This window comes from Panthera onca, chromosome B2 (genome assembly GCF_046562875.1).
Source record: "Panthera onca isolate mPanOnc1 chromosome B2, mPanOnc1 haplotype 2, whole genome shotgun sequence".
Taxonomy (NCBI): Eukaryota; Metazoa; Chordata; class Mammalia; order Carnivora; family Felidae; genus Panthera; species Panthera onca.
In genome coordinates, this window is record NC_138343.1 from 37,241,167 (window position 1) to 37,264,911 (window position 23,745).

The window sequence follows — 23,745 nt, forward strand, 5'->3', positions numbered from 1 at the left end:
ATGAGCGTCTTTTCATGTGTTTATTGGCCTTAATATAGCTTTTTTTTGTGAAATGTCTGTTTAAATTTTTTGTGTTGTGTTCATTCTTTTTTTTTTTTTTAGTGTTTATTTATTGTTGAAAGAGAGACAGAGCATGAGCAGGGGAGGGACAGAGAAAGAGGGAAAAGAATCTGAAGCAGACTCCAGGCTCTGAGCTGTCAGCACAGAGCCTGACACGGGGCTTGAATTCACAAACTGCAAGATCATGACCTGAGCTGAAGTCGGACGCTTCACCGACTAAGCCACCCAGGCGCCCCTATTCTTGAAAGATAATTTTGCTTGGTATACAATTCTTGTTTAATAGTTATTTTATCCTAACATATGCAGCACACTCTGCCATTTTCTTCTGGCTTCCATTGCTGTTGTTGAGGATTGGCCATCAGTCTAATTGTCATTTCTTTCTAGATAATCTTTTTTCTCTCTCGTTGGTTTTAAGATATTCACTTTGTTTTGAGTGTTTTACAATTTCACTGTGATATGTCTACATATGATTTCTATTTATTTATTTGTTTATCCTACTTAGGAGGCATTGAATTTCCTGAACTTGAGGATTCAAGTCTTTCATCAATTCCCAGTCATTATTCTACCCCTTATTATCTTTTTTATTCTCTCTTCTATCTTTCTGAAGCTTGCCTGAGATGTATGTTAGAACGTATCACTCTATCCTATATGTCTCTTAACTTCTCTTTCACATTTCCTGTTTGTTTTCCCCTCTGTGGCATTCTGGATAATGTCTGCAGATCTATTTTCTGGTTTCCTAATTATTTATTTGGCTGAATCTAATCTGCTATTTGACTCATTGTTAACTGTTATGGTGGGCAGAATAATGACCCCCAAAGATATCCACATCCCAATCCCCAGAACCTGTATATATGTTACCTTATGTGGCACAAAGGATTTTACAGATTTTCTTAAGGGTAAGGACCTTGAGATGGGGATGTTATTGTAGAATATCAAAGGTCCAATTTAATCAAATGAACCTTAGAAGTGGGAGATGGAGGAGGAAGAGTGGGTCAGAGAGATGAAATAGAAGCAGGGGGAAAGATACAAAGCAAGAAAGGAACTTGACCTGCCTTTGTGATCTTTGAAGAGATAGTAGGAAGGGGGCCATGAGCCAAAGGATGCAGATGGCCTCGAGAAGCTAGGAAGGGCCCTCACCTGACAGCTAGCAAAGAATTGGGGACCTCAGTAAGAAAGTGAATTCTTCCAGCAACTCAAATGAACAAGGAAATGGATCTTCCCCAGCAGCCTACAGAAAGGAACTCAGCCATGCTGACAATTTGATTTTAGCCCAATGAGTACTATGTCAGGTTTATTAACTAAAGAATGGTAAGATAATAAATTTATGTTGTTTTAAGCTTCTTATTTTGTGGTAATCTGTTCTAGCAGCAATAAAAAACTAATACAGGTTTTCAATTTTAATATTTTAAAAAATTTCCAGAGGTTCTATGCTATTCATGTTTAGAGTTTCCTGTTTCATACTTACATTTTAAATCATCCTTTTTTTCTTCTTAAATTTTTATTAAAATTCAAGTTAGCTAACATACATGCAGTATCAATCATCCTTTTTTTTCCCCCTGATATAATAAAAACATCTTTGTAACATACATCTGAAAATGTATTATCTGTGATCTTTGCAGGTTTGTTTCTGCTTTCTGTTGTTTCTACTGGCTCTTGCTCAGAATAAAAATTCTTGTTTAGTTTCTTCATGGGTTCTGTAAGTTTTGATTGTGAACTCAAATCTGTTGGAAATTAACTGTTGGATTCTTTGAGACTTTGTTGTGGGCACATTATTCCAGGACAGGTGTGTGTTTGGTTTTACCAGCTGCCACATAGAACTTCCTAAAAATACCTTAAAATAAATTTTTGGTTTGAGGTTTTTAAAATCACATAGATGATATGAATGAATGTTGATTAATGCAATAAGCCTAGTGAATTAATAAGTAACAGGCTGGGGCACCTGGGGTGGTCCAGTCAGTTGAGTGTCCAACTCTTGATTTTGGCTCAGGTCATGATCCCAGGGTCGTAGGATTGAGCCCCATGTTGGGTCTGCATGGAGCCTGCTTGGGATTCTCTCTCCCTCTCCCTCTGCCCCTTCCTTACTCTTTCTCTCTTTTGATAGATAGATAGATAGATGATAGATAGAATTCACAGGAAGAGGCAGTTCAAGATAGCAACATAGGAATATCCTGAACTAAGTTACCCCCACAGAGACACCAAATCTACAGCTACATATGAAGCAATTCCTTCTTAAAAAGACCTGAAAACTGAGTAGCTGCTCCACAATGAAGCATGAAAGAGCTACATTGAGATGAATAGGAGAGGCACAGATGTTGTCTCACCCAAAACCCTGCCCCTGGCACCGTGACACATCATTGAGAGGGATCTCATAAATACAGAGCTTCTCCTTGGGAAGCAAGGAGTTTGTGCCCCACATCAGGTACTCCAGCTGTTGGGACCTGTACCAGAGAGACAGACCCCAAACTTTCTGGCTTTTAAAACCAATGGGGCTTATGTCTAAAAGACCCAAAGGGCTGTAGGGAATCAAGAACAGGGCTCTTATGCAGACTCACTCACCCCTTGATTCAGAGCAAAAAACAGCAGTTTGAAAAGCACTTAGATCATATGTGAAGGAGATTCACCTGCTAATCTTAAGGCAGGGACCTGTTGGGACTATCACTAAGGACGGTGACACTGGTTGGCCTTACTAGTGCTATTAGGGATATTCGAACCCCAGAGCTTTTCTGTGGCCCTGCTAAAGCTGGTAGGCCACCCCAGCCCCACTTTTTCCCATAGCCCTGCTAAAGCCAGCAGACATCCCACACAGAGGATATTCCTGCATGCTTAGCTCTAGTGGCCAGGATCGCTTGCATTTCTGGGCCCCACAGGACTGAAACAATTAGAAGGACAGTTCTTAATAGGCTTCCTCCCACAAGGCATGGCACACGCAGCAGACCAAAACACAACCTCAGTCTTCCTGTGGAAAAGGCCTTATTTACTTATTGGCTGTCAACATAAAACAGACTGCGATATTTATAGGCTGTTATATGTGAGACTCATGGTAACAAAACAAAAGTCTGTAGTAGATACACAAAAGATAATGGGAAAAGAATCTAAACATAACACTGCAGCAAGTCATCAAACCACAAGAGAAGAGAGCAGAAGAGGAAAAGGACAGGGAAGAACTACAAAACAATCAGAAAACAATTAACAAAATAGCAATAAGCACATACCTATCAATAATTACTTCAAATGTAAATGGGCTAAATTCTCCAATCAAAAGACATAGAAAGTTAGAGAGGGAGGGAGGCAAACCATAAGAGACTCTTAAAAACTGAGAATAAACTGAGGGTTGATGGGGGGTGGGAGGGAGGGGAGGATGGGTGATGGGTATTGAGGAGGGCACCTGTTGGGATGAGCACTGGGTGTTGTATGGAAACCAATCTGACAGTAAATTTCATATTATAAAAAAAAAGACATAGAGTAGCTGAATGGATTAAAAAAAGACACATCTATGTGCTGCCTTCAAATGTAAGAACACACACAGACTGCAAGTGAAGGAACAGAAAGTGATGGTTTATGCAAGTGGAAACTGAAAGAAAACTTGGGTAGTTACATCAGACAAAATAGACTTTTAAACAAATACTGTAATAAAAGACAAAGATGGTCATTACATAATGATGAAGGGGTCAATTCAACAAGAAGATATAACATTGGTAAATATTTGTGCACCCAACTTATAAGCACCTAAGCAAATACTAACAGACCAAAAGGGAGATATTGACAGCAATACAGCAATAGTACAATAGTACAATGCAATACAATAATAGTAGGCGACTTTAATATCCTACTGACTCTCACACTGATGCACACACACCATCTGTGTGTCCAGACCCACCCATTTCTTTTTTTTTTAATTTTTTAATATATTTATTTGTTTTTGAGAGAGAGACAGAGACAGAGCATGAGTGGGAGGAGGGGCAAAGAGAGAGGAGACACAGAATCGGAAGCAGGCTCCAGGCTCTGAGCTGTCAGCACAGAGCGCGATGTGGGGCTTGAACTCATGAATCGTGAGATCATGACCTGAGCTGAAGTCAGACGCCTAACTGACGTAGTCACTCAGGCCCCCCCAGGCCCAGCCATTTCAAGACAAAAACTAGGTTTGTACCCTTCAGAGCATCTGGTTGACCTAGAAGAGATATAGAGAGAACAAAAACAAGGGAGAGACACAGACTATTCTCTTTTAAAGCATTCTATTCTGTTCCTCCACATCAGGTATTAAAGTGGTATTGACAAATACACCCCTCTTCCACTAGACAGAGAAAGGCACCAAGGTGGGGCAGGGGGAACCTGTTCACCACCATATTCTAGCACCTAGCTCAGTGCCTGGTACATAGTAAATCTTTATTTGGGTACATGGATTTTAATTTAATTTAATTTACTTTTTTAAAGTTTATTTATTTACTTGTGAGAGACAGAGAGGCAGAGAGAGAGAGAGAGAGAGAATCCCAAGCAGGCTCCACACTGTCAGCATGGAGCCTGATGTGGGGCTCGAACTCACAAACCATGAGGTCATGACCTGAACCTAAACCAAGAGTCAGATGCTTAACCGACTGAACCACCCAGGTGCCCCTGGACACATGGATTTTAAAGATGAGTGGGATTTTTAGACTGGTGGAGCAGATGGATGCCAATAGATTACTTTGGAAATCCTAAAACCAGTGTAAAGTGAGAAAACAAAACAGAAAAAAAACACAATGAAATGTTAATAATTTGTAATTCACAGAGGAATTATGAGTGATTCTCTTTGACCTAACAAATTACCATATAATTATAGATTCTTATGACCAGTCTTTAAGTGGGAGAAAATAAAAGGAGGTGTGTTGGTTGTCCAGCATGAGGTTTGCAGGTTAGTGACAAGCAAAACTGGATAGTACTGCTTTGGGTTGCCAAGAACATTTGTGGAATCTCTTTCTCTGAAGATGGAGACCCTTTCATTTCTGTAATGTTCTCCATGTCTTGTTAGGAGGCAATAGTTAGCAGGCAGAATGAATCTCTATTTTTTTTCATTCCTGTGGGTTGATTATAAAGTTTCCTTCCCTCCACCCCCCTCCTTTTTCTCGCTGTGGCTTGAAGTGATCGTATCAGTTCATTTTAGCTTTAATAATTATCTCTGAAGGTACGTTTCCCTGCTACATTCTGAACAGTTCACTCTTTTATCAGGTATCAGAGTAACACTGCTTCTGCTGTTCTTGAAACAATTACCAACATTCAACCCAAAGAGAGTGGAGGGGGAGTCGGAGAGACCCGGGAGGCCATTGTTTATAGATTATCTGAAGATATGCTGAGCAAACTGCCTCCTGACTACATTCCTCATGAGGTAAGCCATGCCCTGGTGTGTACAGGGCTATCTTCGGGTTCCACAAAGTTGAGGGAGATCCTGGGACCTCCCTCTGCTCATTTCCATTTCCTTTGCAACTCCTTCTTTTACCCTTGTGACCTTCCCTTCCTTGCCCCTTCTCAGGCATCCTGCAAATTATGATTTGCACTTTTCTTTATTACCCTCTACTCCACTTTCTCTTTCAATCACCTTTTCTCTACCCTTCTCCATCCCTGTGTCTTTTGATACCAAGATATCTTACCCATCTAGGCTTTGTCCATTCTTTGAACTTACCCCTTGTTTTTGTCCCTTGTAGTCTCACAATCCTCCCAGTCAGGTAATAGGAAAGCAGACCATTTAAACAAATTCACTCCCGGTGTGAATGGCAATAATTTTCTACTTCTTGAACCTCACAGTTGTTTGCTTATTAATCTAAATAAGTTTTTCTTAGTTTTTTTTAAAAATCTCAAGACCGCTTTACAAAATGAGGACCCAAACAGCTTTTGTTAATGTGAGTTATAACTACTGATATTTAATATATTAGGAATTTAAATGGAGACATTTCAAAAATATGTATTAGTTTATTGTTAAATAAGGGTAATAAACCCCATTACATGTTAACATAAATAACATTTTTATTAAAAAGTAAGTATGGGGGAGCCTGGGTGGTTCAGTCGGTTAAGCATCTGACTCTTGATTTCCGCTGAGGTCATGATCTCCTGGTTCGTGGGTTCAAGCCCCACATAGGGCTCTGTGCTGATAGTGCGGTGCCTGCTTGGGATTCTCTCTCTCCCTCTCTGTCTGCCCTTCCCATGCTCATGCTTTCTCTCTCTCTCTCTCTCTCTCTCTCTCAAAATAAATAAACATGAACAAAAATAATTATGTTTTCCAAGATAAAAATATTCATTGAGAATAATGGTATTGTTTTACATTTTTGCAAATCTCTCTAATGTCTCATTTAATAGAAGGCAGGTGGATTTTCATATCCACATGGTTGTGATACTACATGTCCTGTAGCCCTGGAAACCTTCACTGTATACTCCTGAGAGAAGAAGAGTCAAAAAGTCAAGTGATATCCTAGTATTACTATGAAAATAGTTTTAACTTTGTGGACCCCCAAAAGGATCTCAGGGCCTTCAGGGGTCCCAGGCCACACTTTGAGAAGTGCTGATCTAAAAAAAAAAAAGTCTCTCTAACTATAGTGAGATTTCTGGGTGGTTGAAAGTTCTGTGAAAAGTCCTCCAACTTGGTCTTCTTCCTGCAAGAAGACAGGGTTGTGTCCTCTGGCCATCCAGGGCCTCCTCTCTGCTGTTCTCAGTGTCCTCTCCTCAATGCTGGTGGGCAGAGCCTCACCTGAGCCCCAGATGGGGCTGAGTCAAGTTTAGCTCTTCAACCAAGAAGTGAGAGGCTAATGCCCTAGTGCTAGTGTAACTGTGGTCTTGTGTCTACTCTGTCCTGCTTCCTCAAGTCTGGGAAAAATGAACTTGTCAGCTGGGAGCCCTTAGGATCCTTGATCTACAGGCTTCCCACTGCAGTGAGTACCCCCAAAACTAAAACAAAACAAAACAAAACAAAACAAAACATTTTCTTCACTCTTAAAACAGTTTTTGTTTCCATTACGTAGATAAGTACCAAGACGTTTGGCCAAGATACTGAAATCAGTTGCTTCACATAGAGATAGATATAGTAAGGGAAGGAAATTTTTTTTTAATGGATACAATATACTTTCAACGGTCCATTGTAAGTGATCTTCAGAAGGCAGATGGGGCATAAAGCCTACCTTCAGAGATTTTAAAAATTGGCATGTGGAAGTGAAATAAAACTCACTCTAGATGCCTAGACCACAGGCTGGTATACCAGAGGAGGCTTCTAAGATCTTGGGATAATTTGAAGTGTCCAGGGTTGGTTGGGGCCATTCCTCCGAGCTCTCTGTGCTGGCAACATCCTAGCAGGAACTGAGTGTGAGGGATGTCATTAGGTGGGTTGCTAAATGGGAAGGAGTTTGTACTGAGGCATCTAAAACTGCTTCCTCTTTCAAGATCACTTACCTTTTAGTGTCCTTTATTTTACTGAAGAGAGAGATTTGTTCTTGAAAATGTGGCTGTGAAGTGAATTTTATAAATTATAATTATACTATTGACTTTCATAGTAAAAATGGAGCCACATTACTGAAGAAGAGACTACTTGGTCCCAGAAATATAATGAAAATCCTATGTAAGACTGCAGCAAATCTTCCATCTTATTAATAAAAAGATAATTTGGAGCTGGAACAATAACCATACTCAAAATAAAATCAGTACTAAAATTATATTTTCAAGAGTTAAGTTTTTCCTAAGCTTGACTCTATTGCAAAAGAAGTTTCTCCTTTAAAACGGTAAGTAGGGTAAAGCAATTTGTTTGAGGCTGTTAGCATACTAAAAAATACCTACCTGGCCTGTTGATTTGACGTTGTAGCCAATACCTGGGCTTAATTTCCCACATATGGGGGTTGCAAAAGTATTTCCATAATTTCGTTTCTCCTTCAGTGTGAATTTCTACACAGTAGTCGTGATTTAAAGGGGGTGATATATATGCTCTTCAGCCACTGGAGGCTGAAGGGCCTGAGCTGAGAATGAGGCAGTGGAGCCTGCAAAAATGTAAGTTCTAGAACCAGGAATTTGAGAGAATACCTGAAGGTTGGTATGGTGAGTGGGTTAGGGACCTCCACTGGCATGTTTGACTGGGATTTATATCATTCGCTCTGCCTGCCCAGATATTCCCAGAACATCCAGGCTGTTCCTTTTTATACCACTGCTTCCCTGAGTTTGTGCTTCCCCTTTTCATCCTTCACCCACTAGAAGTGGCCCAACTGCAGGAAAACAGAGGTGTCCATTGCTCAGTGGGACACTTTAACACCATGCTAGCAAACCTAGCATGTAAAATGAGAAGGATGGAACAGATGAACTTGAAGGCCATCGTCTCTAACATTCCATGACTCAGGATGGGGCAGTGGGCATCTCCAGCAGAGAACCTACAGTTGAATGGCTTTCTGGTGATTCTGCAGACTGGTACATCAGTCTAAATTCTCTCCCACTCCATGTGCCTATCCTTACCCCTCATGTACTGGCATCTCTTGATAGTGGCCAGCAGAAGGTTCAGATCTCTGTATGAGCTCTCGCCAGGACTCACAGTCAATCTTTTCTTGGGCATAGGACACTAGATTGAAATGTGTATATATATTGGCTTATTTTCCAATAATTGTTATATTTTATTATTCCCACAACCAGATGCTTTTATATTGATCTCTTCAAAATGGTCAATAAATGATATACCCCCAAAATAACAAATGACAGGTGCTTAATGGCTCTCCCACGAAGTCAAATATTTTCATTGATTAGATTAGGAAAGGCTCTCTTTAGTTGCCCTGGCCAAGGCAACAGTGATCTTAGGACACTGCAGCCAATCGTTCATTGGTAACTGCTCTGTAAAGATTTTGTCCGTATTAACTTTCTGTGACATTTCTAATAACAACTCTGTAAGCATTATGAAAAAAATATTCCAAACTGTACTCTTATAAAGGTTAGATTGCAAAGGAATATTTAACTGACACTTAGTACTTAATCATTTAAAAGGGAAAAAAGGTACAATTCTATTTCAGCTTTTTAAAGTATATTTCCAATTATCATAAGTACAATCAATAGGAAATAAAAATCATTTTAGTTGAACAGTAGTTTTTGAGGCCCAGAAAATGGGGAATTTAATGGCAAGTTTGGTTCTGCAAAAGATATTTTAGAATCCATTTGGTAGAGATATATCCAGAGGAAGAAAAAGAACAGAGACAGGAGAGATCATTGGAAGAGAAATAACAGATGATAAAAGAAATTTAGAAATTCATTTCTTGTATGCTTTTTTTTTTTAAGGTGAAGGCTCGTTTGATCAAGATGGGACATCTTAATTCAATGAACATATTTCTGAGACAAGAAATTGACAGAATGCAAAAAGTCATCTCAATACTTCGCAGTAGCTTGAGTGATCTAAAATTGGCCATTGAGGGAACAATCATTATGAGTGAGGTGAGCTATTATCTCAGTTGTCATTTCCCTCTTCTGCTGATTTCTCTTGTTCTTATATTTTAACTTTACCTTTTTCAGAATTTGAGAGACGCCCTGGACAACATGTATGATGCTCGCATACCTCAGATCTGGAAAAGAGTGTCCTGGGATTCATCCACACTGGGCTTCTGGTTCACTGAACTTCTGGAAAGAAACGCTCAGTTTTCTACTTGGATATTTGAGGGGAGGCCCAATGTATTTTGGATGACTGGTTTCTTTAATCCACAAGGTATGTGCTCATAGGAGAGCGGGTAAAGTTGGAAGGTGAGGGTAGTTGCACTGTGGGATGAATATATATATGATATATAATAATACAGAGGTACAGCTTGCTAAGTTCTGGGCATAGGCTTTCAAAGGCTGGGGAACACAGATGATCCTTCTGTAATTGTTTTGCAAATTCAATCTGAAATTCATTCTACCATTGCTTCCACAATATGGAGGCAAACCTTCCACTTTTCTTCTCACCTACTTCAGCAAGCCTGTGGTCAGGACATGTGAAATAGTAAAGTTTTATTCAGATCTTAGTTTTAAATGTTTTATGAAAATGTCAAACATGAAGCACCAAAACATGCAAAAATTTTTCTAGGTTGCAGGAAATTAGACTGATTTCAAAACTGATCATGTGGCATTTAGTGAACTTCTAGACTCGGCCCCCTCTCAGTTTTTTATCCCCTGAAAAAGTGCTTTGTGATTCTGCTGCATTTCTTCCTTCACTCTAGAAATTCTTACTAAGTATTTTTTACTAAGTTACTAACCAGATGTCTATTGACATAATAAATTGTGCATAATTTGGTAAGCTCATAAAACCCACTATGGTTAAAGTTAGTGTTTTGGATTTAGAAATTTGTGGAGTTCATTGAATTCATAAAGTTCAGAGACACAACAACTTTTTGCCTTACTACAATACGGATAATTTTACTTCAAGTAATTCTTATTTTTTAAAGTTTTATTTAAATTCCAGTTAGTTAACATATAGTGTAATATGAGTTTCAGGTGTACAGTATAGTGATTCCACACTTCCATATATCACCTGCTGCTCATCACAAGTGCCCTTCTTAATCCCCATCACCTATTTCATCCATCCCCCCCACCAACCTCCCCTCTAATAACCATCAGTTTATTCTCTATAGTTAAGAGTTTGTTTTTTGATTTGCCTCTCCCTTTTTCCTTTGCTCATTTGTTTTGTTTATTAAAATCCACATATGAGTGAGAGCATATAGTATTGGTCTTTCTTTGACTTATTTCGCTTAACATGATACTCTCTGGCCTTATCCGTGTTGTTGCAAATGGCAATATTTCATTCCTTTTGATGGCTGAGTAATATTACATTGTGTATACATATACCATAACTTCTCTATCCATTCATCAGTTGATGGGCACGTGGGCTGCTTCCATAATTTGGCTATTGTAGATAATGTTGCTATAAACATTGGGGTGCAAGTGTGTCCCTTTTAATCAGCATTTTTGTATCCTTTGGGTAAATATCTAGTAGTGCCATTGCTGGATCATAGGGTAGTTCTATTTTTAACTTTTTGATGAACCTCCATACTGTTTTCCACAATGGTGGTACAAGTTTGCATTCCCAACAGTGCAAGACGGTTTCCCTTTCTCCACACCCTCACCAACACCTGTTATTTCTTGTGCTGTTGAGTTTAGCCTTTCTGACAGGTGTGAGGTGCTATCTCATTGTAGTCTTGATTTGCTTTTCTCTGACAGTGAGTAATGTTGAGCATCTTTTCAGGTGTCTGTTGGCCACCTATATTTCTTCTTTGGAAAAATGTCTATTCAGGCCCTCTGCCCAATTTTTAATTGGATTATTCATTTTAGGGGTGTTGAGTTGAAGTTCTCTATAGATTTTGGATACTAATCCTTTATCAGATATGTCATTTGCAAATATCTTCTCCCATTCTTTAGGTTTCCTGATAGTTTGCAGAAGCTTTTTTTTTTTTTTTTTTTTTTTTGCAGTCCCAATAGTTTATTTTTGCTTTTGTTCCCCTTACCTCAGGAGTCCTATCTAGAAGGAAGTTGCTATGGTTGATGTCAAAGAGGTTACTACCTGTGTTCTCTTCTAGGATTTTTATGGTTTCAGGTCTCACATTTAGGTCTTTAATCCATTTTTAATTTATTTTTGTGTATGGTGTAAGAAAGTGGCCCAGTTTCATTCTTTTGCATGTTGCTGTCCAGTTTTCCCAACACCATTTGTCAAAAAGACCGTCTTTTTCCCACTGAATATTCTTTACTGCTTTGTCGAAGATTAATTGGCCATGTAATTATGGGTTCATTTCTAGGTTTTCTATTCTGTTCTGTTGATATAGGTATCTATTCTTGTTCCAGTACCATACTGTGTTGATCACTACAGGTTTGTAATATAATTTAAAGTCTGGAATTATGATGCTTCAAGCTTTGCTTTTCTTTTTCAAAATTGGCTTTGGCTATTTGGGGTCTTGTGGTTCCATACAAATTTTAGGACTGCTTGTTCTAGCTCTGTGAAAAATTCTGTTGGTACTTTGAAAGGGATTGAATTAAATATGTAGATTGCTTTCGATAGTATAGACATTTTAACAATATTTGTTCTTCCAATCCATGATCATGATCATGGAATGTCTTTCCATTTTTTTTCTGTCATCTTAAATTTCATTCAATGTTTTATAGTATTCACAGTACAGGTCTTTTTCTTGTTTGGTTAGGCTTATTCCTACGTATCTTATGGTTTTTGGTGTAATTATAAATGGGATTGATTCCTTATCTTTCTACTGCTTCGTTATTGGTGTATAGAAATGCAACATATTTCTGTATGTTGGTTTTGCATCCTGCAACTTTACTGAATTCATGTATACGTTCTAGCAGGTTTTTTTGGTGGAGTCTTTAGGGTTCTCTATGTAGAGTATCATGTCATCTGCATATAGTGAAAGTTTGACTTCTTCCTTGCTGATTTGGATGCCTTTTGTTTCTTTTTGTTGTCTGATTGCTGTGGCTAGGACTTCTAGTACTATGTTGAATAAATGTGGTGAGGGTGGACATCCCTGTCTTGTTCCTGACTATAGAGGAAAAGCTTTCAGTTTTTCTCCATTAAAGATGATATTAGCTGTGGGTTTTTTTTTTATATATGGCCTTTATTATGTTGAGATATGTTCCCTCTAAACCTACTTTGTGGAGGGTTTTTTAAAATGAATGGATGTTGTACTTTGTCAAATGCCTTTTCTGTATCTATTGAAGTGATAATATGGTTCTTATCCTTTCTTTTATTATGTGGTGTATCACACTGATTGATTTGTGAATATTGAACCACTCCTGCAGCCCAGGAATAAATACCACTTGATCGTGGTGAATAATTCTTTTAATGTACTGTGGAATTTGATTTGCTAGTATCTTGTTGAGAATTTTTGCATTCGTGTTAATCAGGGATATTGGCCTGTAATTCTCCTTTTTAGTGGGGTCTTTGTCTGTTTTTGGAATCAAGGTAATCTGGCTTCATAGAATGAGTTTGGAAGTTTTCCTCCCATTTCTATTTTTTGGATCAGTTTGCGAAGAATAGGTATAACTCTTCTTTAAAGGTCTGATATAATTCCCCTGGGAAGCCATCTGGCCCTGGACTTTTGTTTGTTGGGAGATTTTTGATTACTGATTCAATTTCTTTGCTAGTTATGGGTCTGTTCAAATGTTCTATTTCTTCTGTTTTACTTTTGGTAGTTTGTATGTGTCCAGGAATTTTCCCATTTCTTCCAGATTGCCCAGTTTGTTGGCGTACAATTTTTGATAATATTCTCTTATGATTGTATTTCTGTGGTGTTGGTTGTGATCTGTCCACTTTCATCCATGATTTTATTTATTTTTGTCTTTTTTTTTTTAATAAGTCTGGTTACAGGGTTATCAATTTTACTAATTCTTTCAAAGAATCAGCTCTTAGTTTTGTTGATCTGTTCTGCTGTGTTTTTGTTGTTGTTGTTGTTGTTGTTGTTGTTGTTGTTGTTGCTTGTTTCTATGTCATTCATTTCTGTTCTAATATTTATTATTTCCCTTCTGGCTTTAGGCTTTATTTGCTATTTCTTTTCTAGCTCATTTGGGTGTAAGTTTAGGTTGTGTATTTGAGACTTTTCTTGCATCAGGTAGGCCTGATGGCTATATACTTCCCTCTTACGACTGTCTTTGCTGCATCTCAAGGTTTGGGACTGTCATGTTTCCATTTTCATTTGTTTCCATATACTTTTAAATTTCTTCTTTAATTTCCTGGTTAACTCATCCATTATTTAGTAGGATGTTCTTTAATTTCTATGTATTTGTGGTCTTTGCACATTTTTTTCTTATGATTAACTTCAAGTTTCATAGCATTGTTGTTCTGAAAATACACATGGTGTGATCTCAATCTTTTTGTACTTGTTGAGAGCTGATTTGTGACCCAGTATGTGATCTGTTTTAGAGAATGTTTCATGTTAACTCAAAAAGAATGTGTATTCGGCTGTATTAGGATGAAATGCTCTGAATATATCTATTAAGTCCATCTGATCCAGTGTGTCATTCAAAGCCATTGTTTCCTTGTTGATTTTCTGCTTAGATGATCTGTCCATTGTTGTTAAGTGGGGGTGTTAAAATCCCTTACTATTATTGTACTATTATCAATGAGTTTCTTTATATTTGTTTTTAAATGACATATATATTTGGGTGTTTACAATTTGGGGGCATAAATATTTACAATTGTTAGGTCTTCTTGGTGGAGAGACCCTCCCCCCCATTCATTATTTAGTTGCATGTTTTTTAACCTTCATGTATTTGTGGTGTTTGCAGATTTTTTTTCTTGAGGTTGACTTCTAGTTTCATAGCTACTTCAAGTAATTCTTGGCCCGAATAAAGTAATGTTGGATTCCTTACAGTTCAGCATCTTATAGGTCCACTTGTAATACAATTTAATTTACACATACAAATTTAACAGGTATTATTGCTACTCACAATATGGTTGAATCTCATATTCTCAAGTGAAGGAAGTCAGAACACATTGCAATTTGTTATACTGTGTACATTGTGATGTATGTATACTGTATAATTCCATTTACACAAAGAATCAAAACAGGCAAAACAGATCCATGGTATTAAAAGTCAGGCTAGTGGTTGCCCTTGAGGGAGAGGGCAGTGATTGCAAAAGGGCGCAAGGGGGCTTCTGGGGGCCTAGGAATGTTCCATTTCTTGATCTGGATGTTGGTTACATGGCTGTATTCTCTTGGTGAAAATTCGTCATGCTGTACACTTACGCAGTTTTCTTTGTATAAATAATACTTCAACAAATAGTATACCTTTAATTGTCCCCTGTGTACATACATTAATTCACTTCATGCATTTTTAAGTATCTTAACATTTTCTAAATTTAAAACATTAACCATGGCTGTTTTTATGAGCTTACAAAACTATACATAGTATATTACTGTGTCAATAGGCTTTATATTTGTAAAGGACAGCTCCCAGATTTCACTTATCTATTTTTCTCCCAGATTTTCCATTGAATTTGGGGAGGAAACATTTTTATTATGGTTCTCGGATTTCATGTGTCTACTTATGAGTGTCTCTTTCCTCCTTACCAGCCCTCAATTTGAGTGAGTTGTCACGAGGTAATTCCTGGCTTGAGGGCCTGAAGAAATAGCACTTAACTTAATTAGGATTGTCTAACCACCTTCCATTTGCTAGCCCCTCTGCTAGGTGCTTTCAATAGAGAGAGATTTGAGACCCAATTCATGCCCTAAAGGAGCTTCATAATCTGATTGGTAAGACAGACCCATCAGCAACTTTAACATAATGTGATAAGTGCTTCACCCGAGTGAGAGCTAAGTGCCATAGTAGTACAGAGGACAGGAAGATGAATTCTGCCAAGGCAAGGCTCCAGAAGAGCTTTATACAGGAAGAATGGGGTAGAATTTGCAGGGACTTGAGAAAGGGGCATTCCAGTCAGAGACCTGAGCAAAGACAAGGCATCTCCAGGGAAAGAAGGACAGCAGCATGGCCTGAGTTCAGAGAGGGGAGCAGAGGTGGGGGGCAGTGAGGCTGGCGTGTGGAGTCTCCTGGGGGAGTTTAGGCCACATCATAAAGGCAGTTGGAAGTCCCAATTCGGGATCAAATTGGGTCTTTGATCCAATTTGATTAAAGATCAAAGATCAAAAGATAATCCCAGGAGAAGGTAGAGAGTAGACTGGAGTATGAAGCTTCTGAGCAATAAGACTCTTACCAAGTCCAAGGGAGAGAGCCTGGGACCTTAACTAGGTGAAGAGGAAGGGACAGATCTGATGGGGTGACTAAATGGGGGACTTTTTCTTTATTTATTTATTTATTTATTTATTTATTTATTTATTTATTTATTTTAGAGAGAGATAGCAGGAAAAAGGGACAAAGGGGGAGAGAGACAGAGAGAGAGAGAGAGAGAGAGAGAGAGAGAGGATCCTAAGCAGGCTCCATGCTCAGCACAGAGCCCAGTGTGGGGCTCAATCCCACGACCCTGGGATCATGACCTGAGCCAAAGTCAAGGGTCAGAAGCTCAACTGACTGAGCCACCCACGCACCCTGATTGGGGGATCTTTGAGAGAATAGAGAGAGACAATGGCTGAGGCTAAAGGCCTGGTATAAGGCAGGGAGCGTTGGAAGAGGGACTGGCTGAGAGGGAAGCAAGGAGCACTGGATTTGTCAGCTAGTGCCGGTGGGACATCCAGGTAGAGAGGTGTGTTGGCAGACTTGGAATTTGGGAGAGGGGCAAAGATCAGTGATTTTTAAAAGGATGTGAGGTCATTAAGTGCATTTTTGATATTCAAGAACCAAGGTAATGGGGTTGGTTCATCCCTGGCCTTCCATAGACACAAACAAATTAAGTTGTATATCACAACACACAGTCTCTTTCCATGACTGTTTTTTTTTTCATTAGAAATATGACTTAAAATGGCAAAGTATTAATGTGAACTAATCTGTAATTGTTACTGTTTGTTAAGAAATGTCACAAGCCAGATCATTTTAAAAAATTCAAATGCAGATGTACATTTCAGTTTTCTTGTTATTATTTGTTAGTAATACCAATCCTTTCTCTTTCCTTAATTCCTGTTTTCAGGTTAAACTCTGATTCTTTCTCTCATGGCTCTCATGTCTTGGAAAGGCCTGGATTCAAGCATGCTACCTTTATGCACATGTACATAGACATATACCCTTGTCTTGTCTATGATTGCTTTTTATTTGTGGTGTAGCATAGTAGAGGTCAGCTTTCCCTGCACACTAATCACTTTTCTGCTTCCTTTTCCTTTTCTTGACATGAGAGAAAAATTACCTTCTGTTCCATATCACCTGACCAAATCTGGACATCACAAAGATTACAGCAATTTCATACATGTTCATAGGCAGTGTGCAAGCAGATAAAGCGCCTTCCAATTGGAAGCTTCTCTGATCACTATTTGACAATAATTGATTCTTAGCATGACTATATCTCCTGGGTTTTATATCTTCTAGCCCAGTCCCCTTCAATGAAATTTCTTTCTTTGGCTCAAGATATTTAAATAAATGGTTTTTTTTTTAATTAAAAAAAAAAAAAAACACGTTGAAGTAAAACGTAATTCAGTTTGCAACAAGACCATAGTTTTATTACAAATACGTAGAGTCAAAATCACTTAGGCTATGAAATATTTGAAAATAAAATTTCACATATAACCATTTAGTTTTGTGTTCTTATAATGTAATATGGCATCCAGTACTGTCAGATGTGTGTTTCCGTGGCGTCTCTAAAGATTGCTCCTCAGGCCTAAGTGCCTTCAAGGCCCATGCTGCCACAAGGACAGGTGATAGCCTTGTGTGCCCCCCAGCCTGTGTCTGAGCTGAATGTTGTTTGTAGCACTGCTCCATTGCCTTATGGTGGTCTGATATTTTGTCAGTCATACTCGAAGAGGCTGAGTCAGCCGCCATGGAATGGTATTTTCAGTCCCCATCACAATAATTTCTTGTAGTAGTTGATGAGCTCACCTATATGGCAGTTAGGCTTGATTATTAAAATGGTCAGGTGGGAGTGCCTGGGTGGATCATTTGGTTAAGCAGCTGACTCTTGATTTCAGCTCAGGGCATGATCTCATAGTGAGTTCGATCCCTGCGTCGGGCTCTATGCTCACAGCATGGAGCCTGCTTTGGATCTTCTGTCTCCCTCTCTCTGCCCCTCCCTCACTCACACATGATCTTCTCTCCCTTTCTCTCTCTCTCTCTCTCTCTCACTATCTTCCTCCCCCCCACTCTCTTCCTCTCTCTCTCAAAAATAAATAAATATTAAAAAAAAAATGGTCAAGCTCTCTGTACCCATGACCCTATAATATTTGTTCAATGGCTCAACTTTTGGTAGTGCAGGGATTTGCACCCCAGTGATTACTCAGGTCCAAGAGGACCTTAGTACTCCAGCAATTGTTGATACACATGTTCACATATTGTTTAAGATTGTCCTTCTCAGGGGGCACCTGGGTGGCTCAGTCGGTTGGGCATCCGACTTCGGCTCAGGTCATAATCTCACACTCCGTGAGTTCAAGCCCCGCGTCGGGCTCTGTGCTGACAGCTCAGAGCCTGGAGCCTACTTCGGATTCTGTATCTCCCTCTCTCTCTGCTGCTCCCCTGCTCACGCTGTGTCTCTCTCTCTGTCTCAAAAATAAATAAAAACATTAAAAAAAAAAAAAGATTGTCCTTCTCAGGGTTCTTGAAGGAATTGTTCTGTCTCTTGTTCCCACAGGTGTACATTTTCAGAGTATCATGTACATATGATTTAGATTCTAATTTGTGTGTGTGTGTGTGTGTGTGTGTGTGTGTGTGTGTGTGTGTGCCTGTGTCGTAGGTGTAGAAAATGAGTTGTAATGAGCCTGGCTTCAAGTAGGGATTGACTGCCTTTCAAAACCTCTTAACTGATAGCCATGCTTTGTCATTTGTTGTTAGGTATGATTCACAGGTACTGCTGATGCAGAGGCTGAACATGTTCTTCAGACCTCACACCTCTATCTTAGATTGAATCATGTAGTATCGTTATTTTACAAATGTTTAACTCCACCTGGAGCCTGATGCCATTTGGATGCCAACTTCTGTTAGGTTTTCTGCTTTTTTTTCTCAGTGTCTCAACAATCCGTGTCAGTCTGACAAAGGAGATATCAGTGACAAGTTATACATAGTACAAATCAAGATTTTCTGTTAGAGGATTTTGCTAAAGCAAGGGGATAGGTATTTTTTGTCCTGTTATCTTTTTTTATAGTAAAAATTATCTATAACCTCTTGCTGGTGTATTTGTTTTCAGGGCAACATCATCAACTAGCAGCACTTTCTGAATGTTTGTCTTATAAAAAGCCTGACGTTTGTTGGGTGGAAAAATGCACCAAGGTTTAATAGAATTTTAGGATTAGAAGGGACTGGGAGATTTCTTCTAATCCCACAACAATCATAATCATTCCCCAAAGCCACTGTGTGCTGAACCAGAGCTTCCCCTAATGTCTGAGGGAAGCCAGGTGAATGGACCTCAGGGTTCTAAACCTCTGAGTGATAGTACTCACCTGCTCTATCCTCAAACCACAGAATGATAGGACGACTGTGGACACCTTAAAATGCCTCCAAAATGAGTAACAACCCATCTTCCTTGCCTTCATGTCACAGGGGCTTAGATGTACCTGGCTTCAGTCATAATCCTTATACACATCTCTTATAATTCTAGTTTCTGCACATCGTTATCTTCCTTACCAAGTGTCCAATCCCTTGTAATCTGGCCAGCCTCATCACTGCTCTCTCCAAGGCTACCAAACCTAGTGACCTTATTGCCAACTTCATTCCCCTTAACTATACTAGGATGCCAATTCTGGAAACTCTTCAACACCTTGGCTTTCGTCCATCGCCTTCCTTGGTTCTCCTCCTGTCTCTTCTAGGACTGCTTCTTAGTCCACTTTTGTAGGCTCTTCTCAAGCAAGTTCTGCCCTTGGCCCTGGTACCTACATGGATGATGTCAACCATTCTCACAGATGCAACTGTTTATCTGCACATACGACTGACTCATCCAAAGTCCTTGTTTGAGATTCTGATTCTTCACTTCCAACTGTGAATGTAGAGTATTCCATACTCCTGTGAACCTCACCAGTACTGCCATCTGGTCATCTTCCTCCTAAACCACCCTCATCAAGATTCTGTACATTTGCTTATGTATCACCATCCTCCAGATCACCCAATCCTTGTGAATGGTCCTTTCATATCCAAACAGCTTTGAAGAGGGAAGCCAAGAAACCATAGTGTGGTAGAAGACAAGAGGGGAAAGTAGGAAGTAGTGATAGAAGCTGCCAGAAATCAAGTAAGATAGGACCAAACGTGGTCAGATGGCTTTATCAACAAGGAGATTGTTGGCAAAAGAAGTGTCAGTGAGGTGGATGGGGAGGTGGAGGAGTCAGACTTCAAGGTGAGTGAGTAGGACCACAGGAAATGGAGAGACAGAGAATATGAACAAGAAGGATAATTGTCTCAAGCAAGTTGGCTTTGAAGAGGAAAAGCAAGTTGGAGGAGTGGTTGTAAGAAGAAAGGATTTCCTTTTTCCTTCTTACAATGATAGGAGAGGCTTGAGTCTATTCAAATACGGTTGGGAAGAAGCCAGTAGAGAGAGATAGAAGGAGAGTGAGAGACAGACAGGGAGAGAGTGCACACAAAGGTAACAGACAGAGATAAAAGAAGCAAAGAGGGGATGGCTTCCAAGAGGAGAGATGCACTCTGAGAGGGTGGAAGGACACCACACACATTGTAGGGAGGAATGAGTGTAGATGCAAGTGAGTTTGTCAGTTTGATGGCAAAGAGATAAGGGAGTTCTTATCTGATGCTTTCTATTTTCTCCTTGAAGAAGGACATGAAGTGATCTCAGGAGCAGGAAGGTGTTGGAGGAGAGACTTAAGGAGGGGGCAGAAGTTTGAGAAATTGGGCTACTGAGGGAGACAGGGAAAGATTCGTGGGTGGCTTTGAGAATCCTGTCGAGGACAGTGGCAATGATGTGGTGGTCTGAGTATTATTTGGCAGCCTGGAATAGGTATAGGAAGGGGGACATTTGGATTCATGTAGGATTGGAGTTTTGGCTGGGCAAGTGATGACAAGAATGAATCTAGACTACCTGGGAAAGAAGGGAAGAAAAGGTGGAGTTCAGGAGGTCTTCAGAAATGATAAGGTCAGGGAATGGAGAGGTCAAGATGCTAAATGGATGCTGAAGAGGCCCAGATGATCGAGGATGCTCAGTGAATGGAGGCAGATAGTATTTGGAGAGGGGAGGAGCATGTGGCCTGAGGGTGTGTTTGTCAAAGCAGCAGAGATTCTCATAAAGGATGGAGGAACAATTGGGAAGGACTGTGTCTTTAGAGTTGAGTAGGGCTCCAGTAAGGGGAAGAAGATGGAGAGAATGTTCTGTGAAGAGTTGGTTGACCATAGAACCACTCTAGGGGAAAAAATGGAAAGGTTTGATTGGGGCAAGGGAAAGGAAGCATAAAGTAGCACTCAGAGAAGGTAGAGCAGCTCAAGGAATTACATTTTGGCACATAAAACATGGTGGGTTTAGGGGACCGCAGAAGTAGCCCCAGCTTTCCCACTTATACTCAGGTTCTGTTGAAGCCAACCCTGTCCTGGATTAACAACATCACAGAGAGCATGTATGTCTCAAGGGACTGTGGAAGGAGTCCACTCATACAACTGACAGCCTTCCTAATATTTTGCTTGTACATGGGGCATTTCTGTTACTACTTGTCAAATTTGTTCTTAAAACAAATCTGGGTCAGTGACCTCTCAGTGGCCTGCTGTGTGGATCTTTTTACATAGCAGTATTTCTCAGCCCTACCTGTACAATAGAATCTCCTGCAAAACTTTTAATACATAGTAATGCCTGGGGCTCCAGACCAATTATATCAGAACCTCTGGTGATGAGGCCTCTAGTCTGGACAGTTAGTTTTCTTAAAAGCTCCCTTGGTCATTCTAATGTGTAAACTAGGCCTTAGACTACCCAGTATGTGGTCCACCAGCCAACAACATCAGTACTGCTTGGGAGCTTGATAGAAATGGAGAATCTCAGGCCCCTACCCTTGACCTACCTACTGAATCATAACCTGCATGTTAATAAAAGCTCCTTCCCCAGCTGATACCTAAGAACATTAAAGTTTGAGAAGCCCTGCCTTGAAACAATGCCAATGCCAGCGTCCCACCTCTAGATTCTGATTTTACTGATCTGGGTTGTGACATGGGAATCAGGAGTTATAAGACTTCCCAGATATTTCTAACTTGCAGCCAAGTTTAAGATCCCCCACCTTACAGCATCTAGCAAAGCATCAGGAGAGGTGCCTGGTGCATTTTTATTCAACCGGGTGGATCAGCCTCATCTTTGTTTAACAATTTCTGACCTTTATTTAACTTACTAATGAACTCTGTTTGCTTCTCATTTGGGGGAAAAACTGCCTGTCATATACTTGCAGCAGGAACATCATTTCTCCTCATCTTTGAAGATGCTACTGGGAGGCTTGGTAACTAATAAGACAGGAAATACTGCCCAACCTAAGGCCCGTTACATAAAGACCGGTTCATTTATTAAAGAAAAAAAAAAATGGCCGATAGGAGCATCATTACCGAATACTAACCTCCTCCTTATCAAATTGAGACAAGCAACCTTCCTGATTAGTTATTTCTTTAGTCTCTTCTCAGGCCATGTTTGAAACGATACTTAAAGAACTCTACAGCTTTCTTTAGGCTGACTGATTGCACGAGTCGAACAACAGTAATTAGTTTGCTGAAATGTTGGGTTACTACTATTATAGGAATTAAGACACAACACATGTTATTTTAGACCTGAGTTTCCAAAGTACAACACTAGCTTGAAACTGAAAATTTTAAAGAAAAACTTGACAAGTCTTTTAAGATTTCATTGTGCTGTATGAGTGTGAAGGTGAAAAAATTTTTTTTAAACACCTCATTTAGAACACATGCAACTCAGATGTTTGAATAGTCAAATCACCCATTTCCATGTGGGTGGTTAAATATCATGAAGAACAAAAGGTTATTATTGGTGAAGACTTCCCCCAACTTTTTGTTTCTCAATTCAAACATATGAAAGTATGAATCACTTTTCTACCACTGATGATTGAAATTTGGTTTAAGAATTATTAAAACTAAATTGGTGCCAAGACAAAAGCTTTTCAAGTTTTTATAAAGAAAAATATGTCAATAGTCTTTTAAAATTATACAGGCTTCAGGGGCACCTGAGTGGCTCAGTCAGTTAAGTGACTGACTCTTGATTTCAGCTCAGGTCATGCTCTCACAGTTTGTGAGTTTGAGCCCCGTATCCGACTCTGCACTGTGTCAGCGCAGAGCCTGCTTGGAATTCTCTCTCCCTCTCTCTTTGCCCCTACTCCACTCATGCTATCTCTCTCAAAATAAATAAACAAACATAAAAATGTTTTAAAAAGAAAAATAAATAAAATTATACAGGCTTCAGAAAACAAAGATTTTGATTCCATTAGCCTTGATATTAGTCTACAAGAAAGGTGGCCATTCATTGTTTTAAATTCAATAGTGAACATTTCAGTGGATTTACTGCAATTGGAATTCCACAAGATCATGTTTTTCTTTTTAGGAAGCCAAAACAAAACTATCAAGACTTGAAAAACTATGTTATCTTCTCCATGTTCTCTGGGTGGGAATTACCCATAGAACAGTTCCCTGCCCTCCAGTCTCAGGCCTCAGATATATATATTTCTTTAACATTTCCCTTTCTTAACAGTTCAAGGTAATCTGTGTTCTAGATTCTACCTACTGGCATACTAAAAGTGCTACCCAAGCATTAGGAGGCATACTATTGAAGTAAACTAGACAACATCATGCATATCCCCTAGTAGGCAGGGGATAGGAGATGGTCTCTCCCTAATTGCACTGGAGGTTTTCAGAGCTCTTCAATAATGGCTGAAATCTTCAAAGCAGGTGTGTTACATAAGAGAGAACCCCAGTCATTCATCATCTGGCACCTATGTCATTGTCTGGAGTGCCGTATGAAGAGAGGTTAAATTTGCAATTTAGTTGGAATTTAAAATGTTACAGAAAATTTCAATTATTCAATTTGTGCCGATGGACGGTTGAGACCAAGATTCATGTATTGTGCATTGTGAGCCGGTAGGTTCATAGATCAGGGATGAATTTTAAAATATTGCATAATAGGGTCAATTGAAATCCAACTACTCTACTTGGATACATAGTGTCTAATACGCCACA

The 23,745-nt window shown here is 39.4% G+C and overlaps 1 protein-coding gene across 1 annotated transcript in view; it reads left to right on the top strand.

The window, feature by feature from the left end:
• Positions 1 to 23,745, top strand: part of DNAH8 (dynein axonemal heavy chain 8) — a 330,443-nt gene that overhangs the window by 299,607 nt on the left and 7,091 nt on the right. The window contains exons 90-92 of the mRNA XM_078446877.2: positions 5,263 to 5,419; positions 9,319 to 9,471; positions 9,550 to 9,739. Coding sequence (XP_078303003.2) covers positions 5,263 to 5,419; positions 9,319 to 9,471; positions 9,550 to 9,739 — 500 coding nt within the window. The remainder of the gene's footprint in view (positions 1 to 5,262; positions 5,420 to 9,318; positions 9,472 to 9,549; positions 9,740 to 23,745) is intronic.